The following is a 24054-nucleotide window of genomic DNA, read 5'->3' as shown; positions in this document are numbered from 1 at the left end:
GGAATTCATCTACTTCCTGGAAGACAAATACAAGAATATACAATTACAGGCTGTACAAATAAGCCACTGCAAAACTGTACAGAAAGGCCCTCTGGCATGTTGGAGGAGATATTAAAAGCTACCTACTGTTATTATTAAGGCTGCTTCCAGATCCTGCATGGTCCCCCTGAAATTACAAAAAAACATAGTTTCACATAGCTACTTGGCTGCCAATCAGGAGCTTTACATGATAGTGCTTTCCTTCCTTAAAATCCCTTCAGTTACCAGTGATAAAATTCAAGATAAAATGTACACAAGTTTCATTCATATCAGCAAAATGTACGGACGAGATAGCACACGACTGAGCTCCCTAATTAGATCAAGAGAAGTTACAATTTCACCCTATTCTGCATTGGTCAGGCCACAGCCAGATTTGCAGGCCCAGTTCTGGGCCCTGCATTTGGGGATGGATATTCACAAGCTGGAGCACAACTACAAGACAACCATCAAGAGGCTCAGGGTGAGGGACAGTGGGAAGCATTGGCTGCTTTTAGCCCAGACAGAAGAGACATAGAAAAAAAAGAAGTCTGATGGCAGAAAAAGACCTCATGGTCCATCTAGTCTGCCCTTATACTATTTTCTGTATTTTATCTTAGGATGGATATATGTTTATCCCAGGCATGTTTAAATTCAGTTACTGTGGATTTACCAACCACGGCTGCTGGAGGTTTGTTCCAAGGATCTACTACTCTTTCAGTAAAATAATATTTTCTCATGTTGCTTTTGATCTTTCCCCCAACTAACTTCAGATTGTGTCCCCTTGTTCTTGTGTTCACTTTCCTATTAAAAACACTTCCCTCCTAGACCTTATTTAACCCTTTAACATATTTAAATGTTTCGATCATGTCCCCCCTTTTTCTTCTGTCCTCCAGACTATACAGATTGAGTTCATTAAGTCTTTCCTGATATGTTTTATGCTTAAGACCTTCCACCATTCTTGTAGCCCGTCTTTGGACCCGTTCAATTTTGTCAATATCTTTTTGTAGGTGAGGTCTCCAGAACTGAACACAGTATTCCAAATGTGGTCTCACCAGCACTCTATATAGCGAGACAGTAGGAAGTAATGGCCAATTTCTTTTCTGAAGGGCTGTCATACAGGCAACTGGGGAGAATTAGGCAAGAAACAATGGTTTAAAATAAAAGTAGTAGATTTATCACGGAAAAAAATCTGTAATGGCAAGAGCCATTCAGCCATGAAACAGTACTGAAACCAAGGTCATCTGTTGAGGTTGCTGTAATTGTGGATCTCTGCAGGGGATCAGATTAGATGATCCCCTGGATTCCTTCCACCCCTTACATTCTGTGATTCTCTCTCAGCCAATAATTTCTTCTCTCTCTCTCTCTCTCTCTCTCTGTCTCTGCAAAGGACAGCTAGAACTGAAGACTGCCTTCCAAATTAAGGGATATTACCTCATAGAACCTGAGTTTTGACTTCAGAGCTTCGAGCATTCGCAGACTCTCTTCTTGTTGCTTTTCCTTTGTGGCCAGAAGCCTCCTCAGCTCATCTTTCTAGAAGAGAGCAAAAGTCATTGCTATGGGGAGTCATGTTGTAATCATAGGTTTATAAGCACTGAACTTTGGGAATGGAATATTACTGGAGGGTGATGTTTTAAGCCTAATGGGTGCTGTATAAAACCTTAATTCTTCCTCTATGGAAAGGCAGCAAAGTCCAGGCTGAGTAAGCATCCTGCAGAATCCATGACCACGGGGGAAAGCATTTAACTTGGTATGCAACGTGAAGAAAACCTGTAGCTAACTTCCATATAAGGAAATATATGCCTTACTCACATTCCTTTGCAAATACACAATCCAGGAAAAGGCATAGAATGCAGCTTCCGTTAATTATCTATAGGGAAGTCATGAGAAGCTTGCCTTATATGGTGCAAGACTGAATAGTAGTTGGAGGATGGCTTAATGTATGTAGCGTTCGTGAATTGGTTATTCTGTACCACATGTCAGAAGAGTGAAATACAATAAAAGGAGCGATCCTGATTTAACAGAGGTCGCCTCATCGAGAAAACTTTCTCTGTCGCTTCATTCTGATGTGGCAATCATGGCATGCTGTGCCTCCCTAGAGGTCGACCCACTGAAGGAGGGCTGCATGCCTTCAGAGTCAGAAATGTCTGATTCTCTTTCTGGGACAATATACCTTTATAGATTTGATATACACAAATATCCTGCAATGTACAGCAGTCAAGCAGGCTAAAATTACTTGAGACTTAACATATGTGGCCATTACATAAATCCTGGTGTGTTAGCACAATCAACCCAAAATGTTTTCAAAACATCTATTCTCGCTAATTTAAGATTTTAGATCTATTGGGCAATTATCCAAGGGGATGGGGAAAATGTCTTCCTTTCAAGTTAATGAACAATAGAAAGAATTTCCTTTTTTACCTCATTTTCAAGATCATCAGCAACCATTTGCTCCTAAAAACAGAACAGTATATATATTCAGATATTTGAAATTATTGTTTCTTCTATTATTCATGAATGGCTAGTGCTATAATTCACCTAGCAAAAAATATTTACCCTCTGTATTTCATATATTGTCCCAGATTTGGCCAAAAATATTATCTACACAGTCTTCTTCTGCCTTGCATTCAATACAAAAGTGGCGGCATATAAATCCAATAAATAAATAATAAATAAATAAATAAAATACCTCCACAAAAATAACTGCAAGATCTAGATTTGTGGACAAAGAACAAATCCTGTCCTTTCCAAGGCCAACTCCTGGCTAATTTTTTGGACAGTTCAAAGAAGTCACAATTCTGAGACCAAAGTTGCAGAAGGGGAGAGGAAAAGCAAGAAAGAGACCAGCCTCTCCCTAAAATTACCTTCTTTCCTTCCACATAATAAAGAAAAGCTTAATAAAGCATATCAATTGACTTGGAAGCCATGGCAGTACAGTGATACCTTCTCTTACGAACTTAATTCGTCCCGTGACCAGGTTCGTAAAATGAAAAGTTCGTAAGACGAAGCTATTTTCCACATAGGAATCAATGTAAAGGCAAATAATGCGTGCAACCCCATCCCAAAAGTCACCCCTTTTGCCTTGCGCTACTGGGAATCCCCGCCTCTGGATTTCTGTTGTCAGCCAAAGCGGGGGATTCCCCTGAGGCTCCCCTCGCTGGGAAACCCCACCTCCGGACTTCTGTTGCCAACCGAAGAAGCACCTGCAAAAATGAAGGTTCATTTTGAATCCCAGCGAAGGGAGCCTGAAGGGAATCACCACGCTTCGGCTGACAACCGAAGTCCGGAGGTGAGGTTTCCCAGCGAGGGGAACCTCGGGAATCCCCACGCTTCGGCTGACAACGGAAGTCCAGAGGTGGGGCATCTCAGTGGCGGCGGCTCGGGTTCATAAGGTGAAAATAGTTCGGAAGAAGAGACAAAAAAATCTTAAGCGCCAGGTTCGTATCACGAAAAGTTCATATGAAGAGGGGTTCGTAAGACGAGGTATCACTGCACAGCTTATTTTTAAAAATAATGTTCTTACGTAAGAGGTAGAACAGTCAATCAAAACCAGGACAGGTATTTGGTACCAAGAATATGGCTTGATCACCAAACGCAGATTAGCCTTTAAATATCTTGGTTACCCTGCTTAAAATGAAAAACGAGAGAAAACGAATATACCCCTCCCTCCAATCATCCTGCAGAAGGCAGCCAGGGTGGCCACATAAATGTCCCCTGGTCTCAACTGCTAAATCATCACCCCTCTGCAGAAGGCAAAGCCTCTCCTCCTTGGACACTCTGGCCACTGCTGCTGAAAGTGGTACCCGATTCCACTTCCAAATGCAGACAGGGAACATGCCTCATAGTAGAAAAAGATGGCATCACCTTTATTCTAACCATTAAGAAAGGGATGGTAGGTAAGATGGTAGGTTATGACCTATAAAGCCCTTCATGGCATCGGACCAGAATATCTCCGAGACCGCCTTCTGCTGCACGAATCCCAGCGACCGATTAGGTCCCACAGAGTTGGCCTTCTCCGGGTCCCGTCAACTAAACAATGTCGGTTGGCGGGACCCAGGGGAAGAGCTTTCTCTGTGGCGGCCCCGACTCTTTGGAACCAGCTCCCCCAGAGATTAGAACTGCCCCTACCCTCCTTGCCTTTCGTAAACTCCTCAAAATCCACCTTTGTCGTCAGGCATGGGGGAATTGAGATATCTCCCCCGGGCCTATATAATTTATGTATGGTATGTTTGTAGGTATGTCTGCTTAAAAACGGGGTTTTCTTAACTACTTTAAATTTTAAATTGTAAATTATTAGATTTGTTATGAATTGTTTTATTATGTTGTGAGCCGCCCCGAGTCTACGGAAAGGGGCGGCATACAAATCTAATAAATAAATAAATAAATAAAAAGGAAAGTCTGAGGAGGGAGGCTGGGTATTTTATACCAGCAATTTCAATTAAACGTTAAGCATGCGGCAAACTGGGGCTTGTTACCTCATTCAGCTGCAACTGCAACCCATTTATTCTGTCTAGTAACATTCGGTGTTCCTGCTGGATTTCCCTCATTCTTCCTTTCAAGTCTTCGTTTTCTCTTTCTAATTCCTGGAAACAAAAATAAAGTAATCGTATTCAAAGTGAGGATGACATCAGACACTGCAGCTAATCTTAGCTCCCATCCCAAGTGAGATCCTCTTCTTTATAGGGTCATCCAGATTCTCTTTCCTGTTTTCCCGTTGGCCGCGCTTGCCAAGGGCAAAAGACCTGCATCTGAGCAGGGGGGAAACGGGACCCTCCTTGGCCCCCTCCTCACTGGCAGAAAGAGCTAGGGGCTGCACTCAGTCTGCTGTCTGACTCATCCCCCCATCCCCAGAAAATATTGGAAGTAATTTCTTTATTATATTTTTCTTTGTTTCCCTGCACTTTTTATTCCTTCTTTCCATTTTGTCTTTAACTTTCAGCTGTATTAATTTTTTTACTATCGTAATTACAATTCTTAATCATTATAGTTAAAAAATCTACACACTATTGCAGAAAACATTGTAGTACTGTAAGTATTTTTTTTAATCTGAAAGCAGCAGAGACACATAGAATTATTCTGGATAATAATCCAACAAGAAAGCTTAATGCCCTACAATGGAATAACAAGGTTGACATTGCCTGTAATCCACCCCAGAGTTCTTAAAGAACTCAGATATGTGATTGCTACCCCCGTGACTGATTTGTTTAACCAATCCCTTTTAAGAGATGTTCCTGATGATTGGAGAATGGACAGTGTTGTGCCTATCCACAAGAAGGGCAGTAGAGAAGAAGCTGGTAACTATAGGCCAGTTAGCTTGACATCAGTTATAGTTAAAATGATGGAGACTCTACTCAAAAAGAGGATAAATCAAAACCAATAACTTATTGGACCCAAACCAGCATGGCTTTACTGAGGGCAAATCATGTCAGACTAATCTCATTGATTTCTTTGACTATGTCACAAAGGTGTTGGATGATGGTGGTGCCGTGGATATTGCCTATCTGGACTTCAGCAAAGCCTTTGATACGGTTCCACATAAGCAGCTGATAGATAAGTTAGTGAAGATTGGACTTAATCAGTGGATTTGCAGCTGGCTGAAGCGTAGATATCAGAGGATTGTTGTTAATGGCGAGTATTCTGAGCAAAGCCTGGTTACAAGCGGTGTGCCACAAGGGTCTGTTCTGGGTCCTATTCTTTTTAATATCTTTGTGAGTGACATAGGGGAAGGTTTGGCAGAGAAGGTTTGCCTATTTGCCAATGACTCTAAAGTGTGCAATAGGGTTGGAGGCGTCTGTAACATGGCAAATGATTTAGCTTTACTAGATAAGTGATCAAAGCAATGGAAACTGCAGTTTAATGTTTCCAAATGTAAAACAATGCACTTGGGCAAAAGGAATCATCAATCTGAGTATTGTATTGGCAGTTCTGTGCTAGCAAAAACTTCAGAAGAGAAGGATTATGGGGTAGTGATTTCTGACAGTCTCAAAATGGGTGAACAGTGCAGTCAGGCGGTAGGGATAGCAAGTAGAATGCTTGGCTGCATAACTAACTAACTCTAAGTAACTAACTCTAATATAATTAAAAATACATGAGACCTGAAATCATATATTTTCACTCATCAGTTGCCAATTGCTAATCAAACTCTTGTTCTCATTATCTGAAGAACAACCTTCAATGACAAAGAAGCATTTGGGGTACATCTAAGCAATTGTGAACTTGCTCTAAAGACCTTAGTTTGTTCAAGGGCCTTCAGCTGGACTAAGGACCAATGATTGTGCCATAAAGGAATTGTACCAATGGCACTCCTAAAATGGTGTTCTGGCAGCAGGTACTATTCCATCACCAGCATCACACCCCACATGGAAAAATGTCAGGCTACCTAATGAATTTCTGCTTGTATGTAATTGGCCTGCCATGGCCCAGAAGAGCATCATGCCTCTGCAGGAATTCAAAAGATGTTATCCTGTTCATTTATGTCCTTCAAAGCAACATTTGTGCAATTTAGACATGTTGATAAAGACCATTATTATCTTTCTCTTTTGGTGGTTTGTTTGTATGTGTTCCTTTTGCAGGATTGTGCAAATATTCTGCTAAAGCTAGCAACTGTCTTAACGTCCAGACATTGCAGGACTCTGAGTAGTAGTTTAGGAACAAAGTGAGAGTTTTCAAGCTTTCATAGATTAAGTGTCATATTCTTTTCAGTGTCAAAGGCACTTCCTTCACCTGTACATTCTGGTGATCCTTCAGAAATGGTTTATTGCTCACTTCGTCCAAGATATTAGGTTGTGTCCACTTGGGTAGCATGCTGGGCACCTGAAAGAATGTTGAAGTTCATCTTGAGTAAGGAAATATTTCAAAAATAATAATTGCCTCACATGCACAAGTCCCCCGTTCCTTATAGTCACATTAGGTAACTTCAGAGATGACAAGTTTGACCAGAGATGCTGATAAAGAGAGCTGATCAGATTGAGAAAGGCCACAATCACTAGTGATCCCCACAGGGCAGATCTTCCTTAAAACCACCCCCAAGAGGCAGAAATCAGAGGCTTACATTGGACATCGCCGTGACTCCTTACCTTCAGTAGTTGCTGCCCTTTCTTCATTACTTCATAACCTGCTAAAAAACATTTCTGTTTAGATATTCCATCCAAGCTCAGGGAGAATGTGAAGAAAAACAAACTTATTCTTTAGAAGCTACTAGTCTGCATCTTCATTAGTGTTTTATATCCAACAATGCAGAACATCAATTCCAAAGATGATTTAGAATAGCTGCCTCGATTAGGAATCAGCCTTTTGTCCCACATCTTGGCCATCACCTGCAGAAGTGTCCTTGGTCCTCACAGTCTGTAGCCTCCCACACCCCATCTCCCTGCTCTAATTGATAATAATAATAATAAATAATAATAATTTATTGGATTTGTATGCCGCCCCTCTCCGTAGACTCGGGGCGGCTAACAACAATGATAAAAACAGCATGTGACAATCCAATAATAAAACAAGTAAAAACCCTTATTATAAAACCAAAGATACACACAGACATACCATGCATAACTTGTAATGGCCTAGGGGGAAGGAATATCTCAACTCCCCCATGCCTGGCGGTATAAATGAGTCTTGAGTAGTCTTCGGAGAGGGGCGGCATACAAGTCCAATAAATTATTATTATTATTATTATTATTATTATTATTATTATTATTAATTTTAAAAACCAATCATACATACAAACATACCATACATAAATTGTAGAAGCCTAGGGGGAAAGAATATCTCAGTTCCCCCATACCTGACGACAGAGGTGGGTTTTAAGGAGCTTACGAAAGGCAAGAAGGGTGGGGGCTATTCTAATCTCCGGGGGGAGTTGGTTCCAGAAGGCCGGGGCCGCCACAGAGAAGGCTCTTCCCCTGGGGCCCGCCATATAGATAAGCTCTATATCAATTAACTTCCACCACCATCACTCAAAAATTACCAGAGTCACCAAGTTTTTGTCACTTAGATTTCTGGGGCGGGGGGGGGGGGGCAGACCAGTTTTGATAGCTTTTGGGATCTTAGGGCAAGGGCACCTCCAAAGAAGGAGGGCAACAACTAAAAAAAACCCCCTCTGAGCCTCTGACAATGAACAAAAGGACCAAACGGTAACCTCTTCCCCCAGATCCTATTAGATGGGCAGAAACAACAGGAGCTGGCAGTATCATGAGCGAAGAAAAAAAAAAAGTTCCCTGAAACTATAAAGAAAGCTGGTGTACCTTTGCTGGATTCTTCAAAGGCAGACTTTATCAGAGACAGGATTTCAGCACTGTCCCCAATCCGTGCGTAATAAAAACCATCATGGCCTAGCGCATCAACCAAAGTAACATCGGCTCCATTTTTGAGCAAAACCTCTACAGCATCCTTACAGCCGTATTCACAGCCCAACATCAGAGCGGTCCTGCAGGAGAAAGAAGGAAGCATGCAAATAAGAGCACGTGCCGTTTGCCAAGTCCCTGAATTTTAAACATGGGACCACGAGGTTGCTATGAGTGACTTTTAAGTCTCTTTTTTCAATGCCACTGTAGCTTTGAAGGGTTGCTAAACAAACAGAACTGGAAGAAACAAAATAGTGGAAAAAATATGAAAGCAAATATCCCTCTGGCACTCTTTGGGCTGAGTCCCCTGTATGTATGTGCATTGGAATGCAGCTACGAGAGCAATCATGGGCTTCCCAAGGTATGCCCATGTTACACCAACACTCCGCAGTCTGCATTGGTTGCCGATCAATTTCCGGTCACAATTGAAAGTGTTGGTTATGACCTATAAAGCCCTTCATGGCATTGGACCAGAATATCTCCGGGACCGCCTTCTGCCGCACGAATCCCAGTGACCGGTTAGGTCCCACAGAGTTGGCCTTCTCTGGGTCCCGTCGACTAAGCAATATCGTTTGGCGGGACCCAGGAGAAGAGCCTTCTCTTTGGCGACCCCGACCCTCTGGAACCAGCTCCCCCCAGATATCAGAGTTGCCCCCACCCTCCTTGCCTTTCGCAAGCTCTGTCGTCAGGCATGGGGGAATTGAAATTTCTCTTCCCCCTAGGCTTATAGAATTTATACATGGTATGCTTGTATGTATGAGTGGTTCTTTAAATTGGGTTTTTTTAGATTATTTTTAATATTAAATTTGTTTACATTGTCTTTTTATATTGTTGTTAGCCGCTCCGAGTCTTCGGAGAAGGGCGGCATACAAATCTAATAAATAAATAAATAAATAAATTCCGGGGGGGGGGCTGGCACCCTCAAGTGCCGCTGCTGATTCTCCCCCCCTTTCCGACTTTGGGAGCCAGAGAAACCCAAAAGAACCCCCACCAAAGAAGGGAAAACCAGCAGCAATTCTGGAAATTGAGAGCTCACCAATCCCCACATGCGCATCATTGATGTGTTAGTTATTAAGAAAGCCTTTGTGATGCCAAGTGGCTTACAGAAACACAGAAATTTAAATGCTGCTTAAATACAAAAGACCCTCATTAACTCAAGTAACCTGCCTGAGGAGAGGACTCCTTTGCCGACTCCTTACCCCAGTCTTCTTCCCCCCGTTGTGCCGGTCAGGTGACTGTCCAGCAGGATACAAAAGGTGGGCTTTTCATAGTTATTTTTTTTATTATGTTAAGCACCTAGTCTTCTGCCGCACGAATCCCAGCGACCGATTAGGTCCCACAGAGTTGGCCTTCTCCGGGTCCCGTCGACTAAACAATGTCGTCTGGCAGGTCCCAGGGGAAGAGCCTTCTCTGTGGTGGCCCCGACCCTCTGGAACCAGCTCTCCCCCTGAGATTAGAATTGCCCCCACCCTCTTTGCCTTTCGTAAACTCCTTAAAACCCACCTCTGCCGTCAGGCATGGGGAAACTGAAATAACTTCCCCAGGCCTATATTGTTTATGTATGGTGTGTTGTGTGCATGTTTTTAAATTATGGGTTTTAAGTTTAAATTATTAGATTTGTATTACATTGTTTTGCCACTATTGTTGTGAGCCGCCCCGAGTCTACAGAGAGGGGCGGCATACAAATTTAATAAATAATAATAATAATAATAATAATAATAATAATAATAATAATTTATTTACATCATTCATATGCCTTCCCAACTCAGACAATGAGATCCGAGGTAGTGTATGGTATGGTATGGTATGGCAACCTTCAGTCTTGAAAGGCTATGGTAGTGATGGCAAACCCTTTTTTCCTTAGGTCCCGAAAGAGTGTGTAAGCATGCCATCGCGCGTGTGCGAGTGCCCACCCCATAATTCAATGCCTAGGGAGGGCGAAAACAGTTTTCCCTGCCCCCCCGGAGGTCCTCTGGAGGCCGGAAATGGTCTGTTTCCCAACTTCTGCTGGGCCCAGTAGGCTTGTGTTTCGCCCTCCCCAGGCTCCAAAGGCTTCCCTGGAGCCGGGGGGAGAGTAAAAATAAAGATAATGTAGATTATCTGCAGAGGACTTGCAGGAAGTTTTCTTACCGATTCTGCTTATCTCTTGCATTAACGTCAGCACCTCTATCTAGGAGAAACTGGCATATAGATGGACGACACATCTGAGTGGCCAGCACCAAAGGTGTCCTTCCATCCTGGCAAAAGAACAAGAAACTTGGGACTTCTGGGGAAGAAATGGCAGGCAGCATCCTGAAAAGAGAGCTGATGCGTGCGGCAGAATGAAGTGCTGGCAAGTGGACCTGTCCTTCGAGAATTCCTCTGCAGGCAAGTGGTGGACTTGAGATCGCCCACAAGCGCTCCACAAGGGCTCGCCAGGAGGATGTAGGGCAGCCGTCTCCCGTGATGCAGTATAGCAAATTATGTTAGGATAGGATTGTATTAAATCTGGATTTCTAGCATAAAAATATATATACTCTGCCTGACCCTGATTCTATAAAACCAGGACAGGACACTAATCTGCATTCCTGGGAAACAAAATAAACATCTCACTATAAACAAAGCTTTCACAACTCCGGACAGGACATTATAGGATCAAAGGGGGGAAATTTTCATTGCCTGGAGCACACAAACAGCAGGGCAATTAAGAGAGATTAGCCAGATAAAGAAGAAACCTTCAGAGAAATTAGGTGTGAATAAACATCTGCTTTTAGGAAGTTCCAAGGAGATTGTTTCTTGATATCTATGGGAAAGGAAGAACTCAAAAGGATATGTTTGAAGCTGTATGGTTGATGTATCATTTTGACATGTATATGTAATTATACCCCATTTCCTTATGTTCCTAAATAAAAAGGGGTGCATGGCTCTACACCATGTCACTTCACCAAGAGAGAGACAATGTGTCCAAGCTTTCTTTCTAGGATTCGTGTTCGTGAGTGACCCCACACGGCTGGGTTGCTCTTAGCCTCTTTTGAAGGCATTGCTTTCATTGGGGACTCAGCAGCATCCACACTCCCGTGCGTTTAGAGCTCCAGGAGAAAAGTCAAAGCCATCTTGCTCAAAGCACAACTGTGGTCTTTGAAATGTCACTAACGCACATACAATACTTCCTTCAGAAATTGTTTTTCAGCTATTGGGAGTCTGTGCGTTGACGGGTTTTACAAAAATGATTTTCCTTCAATCCTTAATGAAAAAAGTTTTAACTACGAGTTTAAGAACTTTTAAAAAAGATTTTTGGGAGCAAACAGCAAAAGCAAGGCTTCGATTTTAGAAAACTGCAAATGGATTTAGGTTCCAGATAAATTTGAAATAGGATTTTGAAATTGGTTACAAAATAATCCTTTCCATGGGAAAATGCTTTTGTTTTGAATTTCTTTAAAAATGAGACATACAAGTAACAAATCACAAAAGTGATTTAAATTTTTTTAAATTCTCTTGGACATTCCTGAAATAAGATTTTGAAAGAACTTACAGCATCTTTGGCATTCACCAAGGCTCCATGGTCACACAGCAACTGGACGCTGGATGTACAATCCGACATTGCTTTGGGAAGCAAAACAAGATATTACTGGTGGAAGATTCAAGGCTTAACTACTGGCAGGTTATTTATTGGCTGCAAAATCTAGAACAAGTCTCTAGACTGTTTTAATAATACCTGCTACTATCTAATAGTCACTTTCTCAATCAGAATGCATTCATTTTAAACTACTGAGGCAATTAAAAAAAGTTCCTTAACAATTATCATCCATCTTTTGGTGAAACACAAACAGCATCGGCATTAATCATTGGTTTTTCTATGTTGTTAGTAGCTCTGCTAGTTTTCTCACTGCGTTAGGAATCCTAGTTGCACATACAGCCTGTCCCTTACCCGCATCATGAAGAGCAGTCCGTCCTTGCAGATCCCCATTTTCTGTTGAGCAGTTGTACTGTAGAAGAGCCAAGCGTATATTACCATTTTGTTGATATTTAATCCTTCAATATTTACCATTACACTTTAATAATAACAGAATCTAAACCCGGCAACCCTTCAAACAGCACTTCAAATACATTTCATTTTCAAATACAACTATCCTTGTGGTGTGACCAGAACAATCTAGAACTGAACACACTCAAAACCGTAGAAATGGTGGTAGACTTTAGGTGAAACCCTTCCACCCTTCCACCTCTCACAATACTAGACAACACAGTATCAACAGTAGAGACCTTCAAATTTCTAGGTTCTATCATATCTCAAGACCTAAAATGGTCACCTAACATCAAAAACATCATCAAAAAAGCACAACAAAGAATGTTCTTTCTGCGCCAGCTCAGGAAGCTCAAACTGCCCAAGGAGCTGCTGATACAGTTCTGCAGAGGAATCATTGAGTCTGTCATCTGCAAACTGTCTGGTTTGGTGTTGCAACCCAACAGGACCGACACAGACTTCAGAGGACAATCAGAACTGCAGAAAAAGCAATTGCTGCCAACCTGCCTTCCATTGAGGACCTGTATACTGCACGAGTCAAAAAGAGGGCGGGGAAAATATTACTGACCCCTCACATCCTGGACACAAACTGTTTCAACTCCTACCCTCAAAATGTCACTACAGAGCACTGCACACCAAGACAACTAGACACAAGAACAGTTTTTTTCCGAACGCCATCACTTTACTAAACAAATAATTCCCTCAACACTGTCAGACTCTCTACTAAATCTGCACTTCTATTCTACTAGTTTTTCTCATCATTCCTATCACCCATTTCCTCCCATGTTGACTGTATGACTGTAACTTGTTGCTTATATCCTAAGATTTTTATTAATATTGCTTCTTCATTGCTTATTTGACCCCTATGACAATCATTAAGTGTTGTACCACATGATTCTTGACAAATGTATATTTTATTTTATGTACGCTGAGAGCATATGCACCAAGACAAATTCCTTGTGTGTCCAATCACACTTGGCCAATAAAATTCTATTCTACTCTATTTTATTTTTTAAAAAATGTTACATGCATGGATCAGGAACATCCATTTAAGATGTTGTTATGTAACATGCTACCACTCTAATAATGCACCTCTCTACAACATCAGTCCAGAAGCCCCACGTGGTCTCTTGATCTACAAGGCTTCCTTTCTAAGCATTTTCCCTCCCGCCCCCATGGATAGATCGGCTACAGACAAACCTGCATTGACCGCCACTGACTTCCTCAAAGGAAAAGAACCTTACATACGCAAAAATAGCACCGCTATCATGCAAAGTTATTCAGCTTCTATTCACCATATTTTTCTATAAGAAGTACAGGTGCATAAGACACACCAAGATTTCAAAGAGGTAAGTAAGGGGGGGGGGTGTTTATCCTCCCTGGACCTGCAAACCTCCCAAAAACAGGGGCATTTTTAACTTCCCCAGCCCCCAGGAACATTCTGCAGGCCTTCCAAACCCTTTGTCCACCCTGTTTTTCACCTGTTTTTGCAAAAAACAGGGCATGCAGAGGGTCTGGGGAAGTCTGCAGAGTGCTCCTAGGGGCTATAGGGAAGGCAAAAGTGCCCCCGGGTTTTGCAAAAAAACGCCCTGTTTTTCACCCATTTTTTCACAAAAACAGGAGTGTGTTTGTCTTCCTCCAGCCCCCAGGAGCCATCTGCAGGCCTCCCAAACCCTCTGCACACCCCATTTTTGGGAAAACTAGCCCATTTTTTGCAGAAATGAGATGCAGGGCCAGGGCTTTGGTATGCTGAAAATGGCTGTATTCAATGTATAAGACACACTGACATTGCCACCCTCTTTTGGGTGGGTGGGTGGGATGAGGTTATGTCTTATACTCCCAAAAATATGGTTTGTTTTTTTTAATATACATTTTGTGGAAATACCACTGGACATTTGATAACTACTATATATAGGTAATCAAGGTCCTGAATTTCCCCCATGCAAAGATACAAAATTCCCTATCATGCTTTCTTTTCCACATAACATTTAACAATTTATTTAATACCTGCAACAGTTTTTGCAGACAAAGCGCATGTCCATATTTTGCTGCTAAATGTAGAGCAGTCCTTCCTGAAGAGAAGAATTAACAAGGACATTTTGAGCATAGACAGAATATATATGCTACGTACATAAGCAAAGACATGCCGCCGCCCCCACGCAAACTCCCAGAGATTTATACATACACGAATCCCAGCGGCTGATAAGGTCCCACAGAGTTGGCCTTCTCCGGGTCCCGTCGACCAAACAATGTCGTTTGGCGGGCCCCAGGGGAAGAGCCTTCTCTGTGGTGGCCCCGGCCCTCTGGAATCAATTCCCCCCAAAGATTAGAACGGCCCCCACCCTCCTTGTCTTTTGCAAATTACTCAAGACCCACCTTTATCGCCAGGCATGGGGGAACTGAGACATCCTCCCACAGGCTTTTATATTTTATGTTTGGTATGTATGTGTTGTATGGTTTTAAATTGTTGGGGTTTTAGATATGTTTTATTTTAATATTAGATTTGTTTCACTGTTATATTGTTTCCAGTGTTGTTGTGAGCCGCCCTGATTCTTCGGAGAGGGGCGGCATTCAAATCTAATAAATAATAAATAATAATAATAGGTTACCCTGTGTAGCTCCAATTGCAGATTAAATTGGCTGCTGTGTTTTTAACTAAAGTATATATATCTCAAGGAAAAGAAAGAAAACTGGGTTTTTTTTAATTAACTTAAATTGATTTGTAATGCAGAATAAATAGTTCCACACCTCTCTTTTCTTTTCTTTTGGGGGTGGGTGGGTTGTAATTGACCAATAAGATATTATAGTTCAAAGCAACAAAGCAAGCACCATGGAGCCCAACAGCCTCACACAATACATTAGTTGACCTTTCAAAACTGTTGAAGTGACAACATGCAATTGTTCTATTATCAACAAGGAAATCATACCCGATATATCAGTGGCGACAATGTCGACTCCATGAACAAGAAAAGCATTCAGACAATCAAGGTTACCCTTCGAGGCTACGACATGGAATCTGAGTGAAACAAAAGGGGGAGGGGGGAGTAATGTCTTGATCACCTGCACAATTTCATTCTGTACAAGTAAACACTACCAAATCCAAGAGAATTTGCTCCCAGTTCTGGAGCTGAAATTATTCCAATATGTGAGTTGGAAGAGTTAAACAGTTTAGAAGAAAAATATCCAAATAAATAACCTTCCAGTAGATGCTGGACTTTAGAACATGACCTTCTTGAGCTCCAGCTAAAGTGGAACCGAATCCTGCACTTTATATAACCCACTAATACAGTGTTTCCCAACCTTGGCAACTTGAAGATATTTGGACTTCAACTCCCAGAATTCCCCAGCCAGCATTCGCTTCATATCTTCAAGTTGCCAAGGTTGGGAAACACTGCACTAATATGTGCAATAATATGCTTATAAAGCTTATGGCGTTGCTAGGATTGATTGATGGACCCCAACAGGTTAAGGAGGGAATGTCACTGAAGTGTGCCATACCAAACAAGAGATGATGCCCTAATAATCGCCGGGGGCAAAAGGTGCTCCAGAATTCTTTCACAGACCTAGACTCTCCCCAGAGCAGTGAGGCCAAATTTTACTTCCTTCATTTTGTATAGCTGCCACAGCCCTTGAGCCCCCTAAGGCTTGATATTGCCAAGAGATGCTACCCTCAAGTCCATTCCAACCAACTCCGGCTCCTAGGTTTACTTGCCACCAAGAGTTCAAGAAACCTTGCACAGAATATTCCCAGCAACCCTCATTCTCATCCTTTTCGACCTCAGAGAGAAAGCCCTTCTGCTGAGCTGGTATTCTTTGGGTGTGAGAAGATTTGGAAATTACCAACATCTTTCCTTTCTTAGTCAGAGCCTCAGGGGAGGGGCCTGAGGGCTGGGTCGCCTGGGGACCCTGGGGGAGGGAGGGGGAGGAAGGCCAGAGGGGAGAAAAATCTGGAGGTGACTTGCAAACTTTTTGCTAACTTCCCCGTTGACTTTGGCTGTGGAGAGTCAACAGGGAACGCTGCAAAGGTCACTGTGGCTCCCTATGATATTGTAATCATGAGTTGGACATTAGATCAGGATCAAGCATCTGTGGGGGTGCTGCAGCAGCTGGAATCTCACAGCTGGCCATACATTCTTATTTTTAGGTCTGTCATGGTTGACAAAATGGACATAAACTGAGGACTACCTGTATAACATTTAAATCATTTCCTGCTTCATTAAAACCTGAAATTATTTTCAATCATAATATCATGTCAGGTATCCTTCACTGCATAAATATACATCTGAGGGTTTTTTCAGGAAAAAAAATTCATATTATGAAATAGGAGTTTGACTTAAATAAAAGATCATTTGAATTTCCAGGTATTGCTTAAAGAGAAAGGTTTATCTAATCAATTTTGTCAGCATTTAAGAGAATGTTTGCAAAAGTGGTTCCCTCCAACACTTCCCTAAATATTTCTAAATTTCAGAATTTCAAATAAAGCTGGTTATTCCAAAACATAACTCGAGTTATAAATATGAAATTATTTTCCCAGGATAAAAGTCCCAATAACTTTCTATTTATTTTTTTTAAAAAATTCTACTCCAATTTTTGCAAGAGTTAAGAAAGTTTCCCAAGAAATGAACACTAAATCAAGTTTATATTAAGGACTATTAGAAATAACATCTCTTTGGAAAATCTAGTTTGGATGAAGAGCTGCCCATGCATCCCAAAAAATTGCCCAGGGTTTGGTGAGATAATTGCAATCAAACTTATCCTTCTACTCACGCAGATCTCCCTTCCAGATCCAATTTTGTGGGGTTCACTCCTTTTTTCACAAGGACAGACAAGATCTTCTCCAAATCACCCCTTTCAGCTGCTTTCATCAAACGATCATCATATTTGTTCCAATCTGCAGTCAACTGTTTGAAAAATGCAAAAAAAATATAATAAACGTCAGTATTGGAAAATCTAAAACCCACCTCTGTTGTCAGGCATGGGGGAATTATGATATTCTTTCCCCCTAGGCTTCTACAATTTATGTATGGTACGTTTGTATGTATGATTGGTTTTAAAATAAGGGTTTTTAGCTACTTTAGTATTGGATTGTCGCATGTTGTTTTTACCACTGTTGTTAGCCGCCCCGAGTCTACGGAGAGGGGCGGCATACAAATCCAATAAAATGAAAAAAATGAAATGAAATCTAGCAGGAATTCCAAACATTTTTTGTTATAAGCAAATAGTGAGCATTTCCAATAAAAATGGATAAGCTAAAAAAATTGTTGCTCATCTGGCACATTGCTAAAAGGAGAAACCACTTGAAAAGTCAGGTTGTAAGCACTTTTGCAGGCAAACTCCCTGGAGAAGCTGTTACTCTGGTCCAATAATACAGGAAATAAATCTATTCAATTACATTTTAGCAGACACTTTAAACTGATTATTATTTTAGTTTATTAGTATTATTTCTTAGTTTAGTATTATGTTGTGTATAGCTTCTTTTCCTCAGGCAAAATGGGCCAAAAAAGTGATTTAACTGACTATGAGAAGTCAAAAATTGTAAAAAGTCTTTCAGAGAGATGCAGCACTCTTGTTCAGATATTGGGGCATGATCACAAGAACTATCAAATATTTTATTGCAAATAGTCTTCACGGCTACAAGAAATGTTTTGAGAAAAAAAGACTCAAATTAACTGCCAAAGATTTGAGAAGAATCAAACGTGAAACTACTAGGAATCCATTATCTTCCAGTGCTGTCAAATTCCAGGACTGCAACCTCACTGGAGTGCCCAGAAGTACAAGGTGTTCAGTGCTCAGAGACATGGCCAAGGTAGGGAAGGCTGAAACCCGACCAACACTAAACAAGACACATTAGTTGAAACGGCAAGACCGTTCCACGAAATATCTGAAGACAATTTTTTCAAAGGTTTCATGGACTGATGAGGTAAGAGTGACTCTTGATGGACAAGCTGGAAGGGCCTGTGGCTGGATCAGTAATGGACACAGAGCTCCACTTCTACTCAAGATACCAGCATGGTGGAGGCAGTGAATTGGTACGGGCTGGTATTATGAAAGATGAGCTAGCTGGATCTTTTGATTTGATTGGTTTGATTTGATTGGATTTGTATGCCGCCCCTCTCCGTAAAACAGCACATGACAATCCAATATTAAAACAGTTAAAAACCCTTATTGTAAAATCAAACATTCATACAAACATACCATGCATAAAATTGTAAAGGCCTAGGGGGAAAGAGTATCTCAGTTCCCCCATGCCTGGCGGCAGAGGTGGGTTTTTAGCAGCTTACGAAAGGCAAGGAGGGTGGGGGCAATTCTAATCTCTGGGGGGAGTTGGTTCCAGAGGGCCGGGGCCGCCACAGAGAAGGCTCTTCCCCTGGGTCCCGCCAAGCGACATTGTTTAGTTGACGGGACTCGGAGAAGACCCACTCTGTGGGACCTAACTGGTCGCTGGGATTCGGGCTTGAAGATGGACTCCGTTTTTAGAAGACACTTTCTTCAAGCAGCGGTACAGGGAAAAGTCTGTTTCTTTCAAGAAGACCATGATTTTTATGCAAGACAATGCTCTATCGCATGCATCAACGTACTCCACTGTGTGGCTAGCCAGTAAAGGCCTTAAAAGATGACAGAATAATGACATGCCCCCCTATTGAGAACTGCAGGCCCTTCTTAAACAGGAGATTTATAGTGAAAGTAAACAGTACACCCCTCTGAACCACATCTGGGAGGCTGCACAAAAAGTTGATCATCAACAGATTAACATTTTGAAATGTCAGAAATGTTTATTTGTAATTTTGAGTTGTTTATTATTCACAGATGCAAATAAACAAGTGAGATGAGCAAATTTTCATTTTACATTTAGTTGCATAATAATTCTGCACACTAATAGTTGCCCAATAATTGTACACACATAGATATTATCCAAATATAAACTGTAGAAGATACAGTTGGGGATGGGGGAGGGAAGGGGACATTTGTTGTATTGTCATATAACAGACATCTCACAGTTGTACCCTCAAATAGAAAATACAATGTTCTGTTTTCACTGTTTTTAATATGTATATAATTAATAAAATTTATTTTAAAAAGAAAAGAAAAAAAAGATATTATCCTAAGAAAGTCAAAACCTCACTTTGACTTTCTTCGATATTCAGGTTTGAGATTTATTAACATTTTGGATTGATCTGTAGTTATTCAACTGTAGTTACTGTAGTTATAACTGTAGTTATTCAATAATAACATTAATCCTCCAAAATACAACTCATCTAATAATTGTGCACACAATGCATTATTTGGTTTTTGATCAATTTTTCCCTCTCAAAATCTTCTCTTCCTCCCCAGCTCTGATTCACTACCACAAATGGAAAGAATAATATCTGTGTGTGATCCCATAGCTTCTCACATAATAGTAACAGCATCTGAATTCAATTAAATATTGTTCAAGAGATTCCTCCTGCTCTCCAGACTCCTTGGAGATTAAAAATAATCTTGGAAAAAATAACCATCTCAATAGCAGAGAATCTGTCTCATCTAGTAGATGAGATAGAAGCAAAACGCATAAGCACCCCGGTCTCCATTCAATGTTTTCAAAGTGTCTGTTTTATTCAGCCAATACTGCGGAAAGCACTACATAAGAAGAAAAGCCAAAGAGGACAGGAGCTGTCAGAAGAAGATTACAGCAGGTGACTTTTCTGAAACAAGTGCGTCCCCATCCCTGCATCAAGGAAGAAGTATTGTCCAATTAATATAGAAACATAGAAGACTGATGGCAGAAAAAGACCTCATGGTCCATCTAGTCTGCCCTTGTACTATTTCCTCTATTTTATCTTACAATGGATATATGTTTATCCCAAGCATGTTTAAATTCAGTTACTGTGGATTTATCAACCACGTCTGCTGGAAGTTTATTCCAAGGATCTACTACTCTTTCAGTAAAATAATATTTTCTCATGTTGCTTTTGATCTTTCCCCCAACTAACATCAGATTGTGTCCCCTTGTTCTTGTGTTCACTTTCCTATTAAAAACACTTCCCTCCTGGACCTTATTTAACCCTTTAACATTTTTAAATGTTTCGATCATGTCCCCCCTTTTCCTTCTGTCCTCCAGACTATACAGATTGAGTTCATTAAGTCTTTCCTGATACGTTTTATGCTTAAGACCTTCCACCATTCTTGTAGCCCGTCTTTGGACCCGTTCAATTTTGTCAATATCTCTTTGTAGGTGAGGTCTCCAGAACTGAACACAGTACTCCATCTGAATAGCAGAGAATTTGCATTGCAGCCACCATTTACAAATTACAGAACTTCCTTTGTGGAAGAAGAACCTCAGAGAGCATAAAATTGGGATTTACACAACTGTACATGCATCTTTTTTTCTCCACAATCCAATTTAAAAGGGAACACCTCCATTTGTTGTCTAAATGGCTTCCACAAAATAGGAGGCCACCCTCTGTCTGTGTGCCAGGTCCCGTCAGACTCAGGCAAAGAGCCTGCTCAATTTCCCCTGCTCCAAATCAATGAAAATAACCAATGCAGACATTTTAGTTCATGATCCCACAACTAATGGTGGCCTTTATTGGACTAGGGTGGCCTGGGGTCACTCCATCTCCCGGCCCTCTTGCTCTCTGAACCGTCCCCTTCTAGCATTTTTCAAAGGGTCTTTCCTGCTTGCTAAACAGACCTCATAACACCATTCAGATCCATTTGTATCCTTTCCAAGCCCAATCCAATCCAATGGTGTAGGGCAGCGGTCCCCAAAGTATGGCCCGCTGAGGTCTTTTAACCGGCCCGCAGCAGCACACGAGATTTTACCGATCGATATAATAAGAGGGAGAAATAGAGAGGGAGAGAGAAATGAAGAGGAGAGATAGAAAGGGAGAGAGAGAAAGGGAGAAATAGAGAGGGGGGAGAGAGAAAGTGTGAGAGATACAAAGAGGGAGAGTTAGAAAGAGAGTGAGTGGGAGAAAGAGAGAAGAGAGAGAGAAAGAAAGAGAAAGAGGGAGAGAAAGAAAGAGAAATGGGGAGAGATAGAGAGGGAGAGAGAAATGAAGAGGGAGAGATGGAAAGAGAGAGAGAGAGAAATGAGAAAATGATGGAGGGAAAGAATGAGGGAGAGGAAAATGAAACAAATGAGAGAAAAGGAAGAGGGAAGAGAGAAGTGGAGAGGAAGGAGGGAGGGAAGGAAGGAAGGAGAAATGGAGTTTGTTGATTTAAGTTTAAATTTGTTAATGAAGTATAAATTACTTTATTACTTAATTATTAATTACTTATTACTTCTTCTTTATTTTAATTATTGTATTTGTCCCCATTTTGTTTTTTACTCTAAATAAGGTATGTGCAGGGATTTGTTCATAGGTTTTTTTATAGTCTGGCCCTCCAACAATCTGAGGGACAGTGAACTGGCCCCCTGTGTAAAAAGTTTGGAGACCCCTGGTGTAGGGTCTCCTTTTTGGGCGAGGGGCTGGACTAGATGACCTTGCAAGACCCCTTCCAAATCTATTATCTGTTATCCGAAACCAAATCAGATACTGCAAGAGCATCAAAAACATGAGGCTGGAAGTCATGCACAGTTGCTCGCAGCACCAAGTTAATTGATGGAAAACACAGCCCTTCCCAAAACGTCACGCAAACTGCAGCCAGATTCTGAAATCAAATGTTCAAACAAACCAAGCATCTGCAGGAAGAATTATGCTTTCCAATCACTGCTTATCCCAAAATGCCTCATTGGCTTTGAACATGGACTAAACACTTGCAGGAAATATATAACTGAACTGGACTGGGAAACCACTAACACAACCTTCCAAGATAGTGGAGTCCTAGCAAGGGAGGGACATTCAGAATCGAAGAAAGATGTTATTTCGGCCACTTTCCTCTTCATATTATCTACACATTTCAGACAGAAACATATATTGACTTCTTCCAAAAACCTTCAATCCAAGGAAATAAATGCTTCCTTTAGTTAACTTTGCAAAAATTCATAAGTGTTTCAATGATCTAACTTTTTTTAAAAATCGCAACTATGTCAACATAACATGAAAAAAATATTCTGGAAGGTTTGTCACACAATAACTGTTTATAGTTAGAATATATTTAAAAATTACACATTCTACAACCACTTGGAAGCACATATCTATAAAATCATTTTTTTTTCTACACTAAATAGCTTATTATGTAAATTTATCCAGAATCTTTGATGTAACAAGTAGTTGTAAATTAAGCAATAATTGAAGGAAATTATAAACAAAAACTTTACAACGGTGTAAGTCAACCCAAATTAAAAAGGGATAATATTTATTGGAACAAATTTAAGATTGCACTGCCAAAAATTGCTTGGTTTATTATCAAATGTATGGTACCTACTACGTTTTTAAGAGCACATGAAAACCAGCAACTCATCCTAGAATTCCAAATCCTTGAAGCCAAGAGCAAACAATGCACCCGCTACAGAACCCAAAGAGTCCAAGGCGGCGACAGGATGTCATCGGGGACTCTGTTGCCCTGCGGGAAGCATCCTGGCCAGGTTCCTCTTAGCTTGGATCCTCAGCCAGGCTCTCTCCATCCCTGGGTTCTTCTTCAGACCTCATGACTGAAAAGGCTCCAGGACTCTGCCAAGCCCGACAGTCTCCCCAGTCGGTCCTGCCTGGCACTGGGGAAAGAAACCGACACGAGGGTCTGGCTTCGTTTTGCAGCCTTTGGGCAGTGGCATCAACTACTGCTGCCGCAATTCTGACATAGTAAGTATTACCCAGGTCCAAAATATCCTGTAAACAATATGCAGACAGTCTTACATGGGTCCAGAGCTATTTTCTGATTCTCCTGGTACTTGATAGCAGGGTGACAGGAAAAAAAAGGGGCTAATAATACATTCAGTGCATGCTCAACCAGTGAGTAATGTGTCAAACTAGAAAGGCAAGAATGCATGTGTTGCTACCGCCACAAGTGGGCGACGTTCTCCAAGAACAGGTGTCAGTCCTTTGACAAGCCTGGGCCAGCACAGGTGAGAAGTGATCATCAGACCAACAACACAAAGCAGTTAACTGCAAAAGGAATTACCAGGTCCCAAGGAAGACAAGGCAAAGACCCGACCCGCGTTCTCAAGCAAGCATTCCCCACCACGAATGGTTTTTGAACGGTAAATCCAGGTGTGGCTCCCTGCTAGCCAGAGGCTGCACTTAATGGAAAGGTGGTGTCATGACTCCAAACTAGCTGCACGCTTTGGGTTGGTGGAAACTTTACACTTAATAAAAAAGACAATTTTGGTGGCCTTTGCTAAAAAAAGGACGTAGAAAGCTATGCAGCGCGTCAAGTGAACAAAACAGTTTCAAGACCATTTCCCAGATGAACCCAATTGAAATGTATCCGGCTAATCAGATTTTAGAGATGCAATGATATATCCAGAAAAAATTAAGTAGAGATGGGAGAGAATATTCTGGAAGGGTGGCAAAGTTTGCTCCACTGAAGTGAACGTTTTGACTTGTCATGCCTGGCGTGGTGTCATTTTTTTTTCAGTGAACCTACTTTCCCATATTAGAAGTTATAAAAGCATCCCTAACACATATATATCATTTTCACTCATGTAAGGAAAAAGAAGGGATCAAGAGCAACCAACACCAACTGGCCTGTTGAAAGCTTTTAATATCTATCTATCTATCTATCTATCTATCTATCTATCTATCTATCTATCTATCTATCTATCTATCTACC

At 41.2% G+C, this 24054-nt stretch overlaps 1 protein-coding gene across 3 annotated transcripts in view; it reads right to left on the bottom strand.

The window, feature by feature from the left end:
- UACA (uveal autoantigen with coiled-coil domains and ankyrin repeats) overlaps positions 1 to 24054 on the bottom strand; it is a 47930-nt gene that overhangs the window by 16140 nt on the left and 7736 nt on the right. For 2 of the 3 annotated variants that reach the window (XM_070762905.1, XM_070762907.1), the window contains exons 2-14: positions 17128 to 17261; positions 15288 to 15376; positions 14368 to 14432; positions 12265 to 12322; positions 11869 to 11939; positions 10488 to 10594; positions 8259 to 8440; positions 7092 to 7132; positions 6739 to 6828; positions 4491 to 4598; positions 2437 to 2469; positions 1450 to 1548; positions 127 to 166 (exon numbers count right to left, since the gene is read on the bottom strand). In XM_070762905.1, coding sequence (XP_070619006.1) covers positions 127 to 166; positions 1450 to 1548; positions 2437 to 2469; positions 4491 to 4598; positions 6739 to 6828; positions 7092 to 7132; positions 8259 to 8440; positions 10488 to 10594; positions 11869 to 11939; positions 12265 to 12322; positions 14368 to 14432; positions 15288 to 15376; positions 17128 to 17261 — 1117 coding nt within the window. The remainder of the gene's footprint in view (positions 1 to 126; positions 167 to 1449; positions 1549 to 2436; positions 2470 to 4490; positions 4599 to 6738; positions 6829 to 7091; positions 7133 to 8258; positions 8441 to 10487; positions 10595 to 11868; positions 11940 to 12264; positions 12323 to 14367; positions 14433 to 15287; positions 15377 to 17127; positions 17262 to 24054) is intronic. The other variant, XM_070762906.1, reaches the window with a different exon arrangement.

This window comes from Erythrolamprus reginae, chromosome 10 (assembly GCF_031021105.1).
Source record: "Erythrolamprus reginae isolate rEryReg1 chromosome 10, rEryReg1.hap1, whole genome shotgun sequence".
NCBI classification, from domain to species: domain Eukaryota; kingdom Metazoa; phylum Chordata; class Lepidosauria; order Squamata; family Dipsadidae; genus Erythrolamprus; species Erythrolamprus reginae.
This window is presented reverse-complemented; position numbering and strand designations above follow the sequence as displayed.